The 4106-nt window shown below is 42.8% G+C and overlaps 1 protein-coding gene across 1 annotated transcript; it reads left to right on the plus strand.

Moving 5' to 3' along the window:
• Positions 1 to 5: 5 nt before the first annotated feature.
• On the plus strand, positions 6 to 3952 carry LOC104518794 (adaptin ear-binding coat-associated protein 2; the record flags this gene model as incomplete). The annotated part of the gene is made up of 7 exons (XM_010163231.1): positions 6 to 81; positions 190 to 294; positions 787 to 868; positions 1367 to 1475; positions 2081 to 2258; positions 2410 to 2494; positions 3904 to 3952. Coding segments are annotated over 7 exons (684 nt in total), but the record flags the coding sequence as incomplete, so codon positions are not given.
• Positions 3953 to 4106: the final 154 nt, after the last annotated feature.

A 4106-nucleotide genomic window follows, 5' to 3' on the forward strand; every position in this document is an offset into this window, starting at 1 on the left:
ACCAGCCAGCGTGGAGCGGCCGGCTGCGGATCACCGCCAAGGGCAAGCTGGCCTTCATCAAGCTTGAGGACAAGACCTCGGGTAAGGAGGAGGGAAGACAACAACTCCATGCTCCTTCCTGGAGGGAGGAAGATAACACAGAGACTCCACACCCTGGTTGTTAACTTGTTCCTGTTTCTCTTTTTTCAGGAGAACTTTTTGCCCAGGCGCCGGTGGAGCAGTTCCCTGGCATCGCTGTGGAGAGCGTGACCGACTCCAGCAGGTACTTCGTCATCCGGATCGAAGATGGGAACGGTACGTCCTGATACGTTGGGGTAATCACCTCAGAAAGTCTTCAGTGCTCTTATTTGTGAAGGATTCCTGCTTCCAGGAGATAAATATTCCTCCCTTTGCCACCCTACACAGGGAATTATCTCACTCCCACACCTCTGGCCTTCACCAGGAATAAAACCAGTTTGATTTTGCCGCTGGGCATTGGCATCAGCACCCCTCTCTGTGCACAGTTGCTGCCCTGGTGCCAACCTCTGCTTCCACTCACTTAATATTCATTTAAAACTTAGATTTAGAGCTCCCTTCCAATCCCTGACATTCTGTGGTTCTGTGATTTACTAAACCTGGATGTGCAACCAACAAGCTCAAGGTTTTTCCAGTCCCTTTCCTCAGTCTCTGGAGTCCCAGCTCCGGCTGGAGGAGGCAGTGGGAATGGGGGGGTGTGTGGGATGGGGTATCCCCTCCCTTTTCCTCCACTGCTCTGTGCTTCCAGCCCTGACTCTTCCTCCTTCCCAGGCCGTCGTGCTTTCATCGGAGTCGGCTTTGTCGACCGAGGGGATGCTTTTGACTTCAACGTGGCTCTCCAAGACCATTTTAAGTGAGTTTGTGCCTCTCAGCTCGTTTGTTTTTGACAGACACCCACCAGGAATGGTGCAGGAGAGGAAGCTGTGAGCTCCTGTCACACTTCAGGGAGCAAACGTGGTGTGAAGAGGTGGAAACACCTATTTCTCTGCGTTAGCCTTTGTGCAGGCAGCTTTTTCTCTCTCAAATATTTCCCAGCAGGCTCCCAAACTGGGCTTCCGTGTCCAAAATTGGGTCAATTCCCTAATTCCTTTTAATTACTTCAGGTGTCACCAGTAAGGGGCTGCTGCTGAGGGGCTGGGATGCTGCTCCAGCTCCTGGTGGGCAGTGGAGCTTTGGGGCAGGATGGGATGTGCTGTTGGCTGGAAGATCCGTGTGGTGAAGTCTGGGATCACATCCAGCACCTTTAAAAAGCTGCTGCCAGGCTGAGGGGATGATTTTAGGCAGGATTTATCCAGGAGAGCTTCAGACTGGTGACTGATGTGTCTTTTTTGTGCTTCTTTAATTCCTGCAGGTGGGTGAGGCAGCAGAGTGAACTGGCCAGACAGGCTGAGAACCCCGAGCAGGGACCCAAACTGGATCTGGGTTTCAAGGAGGGACAAACCATCAAACTCAACATCGCGGTGAGGGGTTTTTCTGCCTAAATCCGCTCCCGACTTTTCTCTTAGGGTGGCACAAGAGGAATCAGTACCTTTTCCCTGAGATCCATGTGCAGGGAGAAGCCTGGTGGAGAGCCCTTGGTGATAAAACCACCTGCAGTGATGCACAGAGGGGTTGTGTCACAGTTCCCAGTGACAAATCTGAGTCTTTAAGTGACCATAACCATGTTATTTATAAATCATAATCATAAAATCAAATCATGACCATGTTATTTATAAATCATAATATCAAATCATAACCACGTTATTGATAAATCATAATCATATAAATATCATTGTTATGGTTTGATTTTAAATCATAATCATAAAATCAAACCATAACCATGTTATTTATAAATCATAATCATGAAATCAAATCATGACCATGTTATTGATAAATCATAATATCAAATCATGACCATGTTATTGATAAATCATAATCATAAAATCAAACCATAACCATGTTATTTATAAATCATAATCATAAAATCAAACCATAACCATGTTATTTATAAATCATAATCATGAAATCAAACCATAACCATGTCATTTCTAGTTGTACCACCCGAGTTTCTCCTCCCTTCTTTCAGAACATGAAGAAAAAAGAAGGAGCCACAGCAAACACCAGACCACGTCCCACAGGTCCTGGGGGCCTGAGTTTGCTCCCACCACCTCCCGGAGGAAAATCTTCCTCTCCACTTTGTCCTTCAGGAGAGCGACCGTCCGCGCTCCCTGTGCCCACCCAGCTCCCAGGAACCCCCATCACAGGTCCGTGCTCACTCAGCGACCGAGTAAAGCTCTTTAGATTCAATTTGATCCATCAAAGTTGGGAAAACTTTGGAGGAATTTGGGAATAAGAGTGAGAAATAACTCCTGATGTTTTGTTTTCTCTCTTCCTGGCTCTCCTGGCTGCTGACAGACTCTCTCCTGTCCTGGCCACAGCCCCCCAGTGCTGCTGCTCCTGCTGCCGCCGACGTCTGGGGAGACTTTGCCAAAGCTTCGGGGTGAGGCTCCTGGGGTTTGTGTGTGACATGGGTCATCCCCACAGCATTAAAAACCCCTCATCTGGCCCAAATCCTGCTGGTTTTCACTGAAAAATCCCTCCTGCCTTCATCTTCCTCTTCCTCCCCTCTGCTCTGTGCAGGGGGGAGAGTTTTGGGGTGACCCCAGAGGACCCCTTCGTGGCTGCCTGTCTCCCTCCCCACATGCCACCGTCCTTCCAGTGCCTGAAACAGCTTTTTTTAAATACTTATTTTTTTTTTTCCCCAAAACAGCTTTTTTTAAATCCTTTTTTTTCCTCAAAACCATCTTTTTTTAAATACTTTTTTCCCCCAAAACATCTCTTTTTAAATCTTTTTTTTTTTCCCAAAAGACATCTTTTTTAAATCCTCTTTTTTTTCCTCCAAAGCATCTTTCTTTAAATCCTTTTTTTCCCCAAAACATCTTTTTTTAAATCCTTTTTTTTCCCCAAACATCTTTTTTTAAATCATTTTTTTTCTCCAAAATGTCTTTTTAAAATCCTTTTCTCTTTCTCCCAAAAACATCTTTTTTAACTCCTTTTCTTTTTTCCCCAAACATCTTTTTTAACTCCTTTTCTTTTTTCCCCAAACATCTTTTTTAACTCCTTTTCTTTTTTCCCCAAACATCTTTTTTAACTCCTTTTCTTTTTTCCCCAAACATCTTTTTTAACTCCTTTTCTTTTTTCCCCAAACATCTTTTTTAACTCCTTTTCTTTTTTCCCCAAACATCTTTTTTAACTCCTTTTCTTTTTTCCCCAAACATCTTTTTTAACTCCTTTTCTTTTTTCCCCAAACATCTTTTTTTAAATCATTTTTTTTCTCCAAAATGTCTTTTTAAAATCCTTTTCTTTTTCCCCCAAACATCTTTTTTAAAATCCTTTTCTCTTTTTCCCAAAAACATCTTTTTTAAAATCCTTTTTTTCCCCAAACATCTTTTTTAACTCCTTTTCTTTTTTCCCCAAACATCTTTTTTTAAATCCTTTTTTTTTTCCCTCAAAACCATCTTTTTTTAAATACTTTTTTTTCCCCAAAACATCTTTTTAAATCCTTTTTTCCCCCCAAACATCTTTTTTTAAATCTTTTTTTCTCCAAAATGTCTTTTTAAAATCCTTTTCTTTTTCCCCCAAAACATCTATTTTTAAATCCCTTTTTTTCCCCAAAAACATCTATTTTTAAATCCCTTTTTTTCCCCAAAAACCATCTGTTTTTAAATCCTTTTCTTTTTTTCCCCAAAACATCTTTTTTAACATCCTCTTTTTTTTTCCCCAAAGCATCTTTTTTTTATATCCTTTTCTTTTTTTCCCCCAAACATCTATTTTTTAATCTTTTTTTCCCCCAAAATCATCTTTTTTTAAACTCCCTTTTTTTTAATCCCTTTTTCTCTCTCTTTTCAGATCACCTTCTAACCAGACTCCGGCAAACACGGGCTGGGTCCAGTTCTGACCCCAGTCCCAGCTCTTCCCCGTGCTGGGACCATCACAATTCCCTCAGGACCAAAGCAGGAGCTTCAGGACACCTCGTTCCTGCCCTGAAACCTCCCCCGTGTCCTCCAGACACAGAGATCCCACTCGTGCCTTAAAACACTCCACACCAGCAC

The sequence above is a fragment of the Antrostomus carolinensis genome, unplaced genomic scaffold (assembly GCF_000700745.2).
Source record: "Antrostomus carolinensis isolate BGI_N321 unplaced genomic scaffold, ASM70074v2 scaffold32382, whole genome shotgun sequence".
NCBI lineage: Eukaryota > Metazoa > Chordata > Aves > Caprimulgiformes > Caprimulgidae > Antrostomus > Antrostomus carolinensis.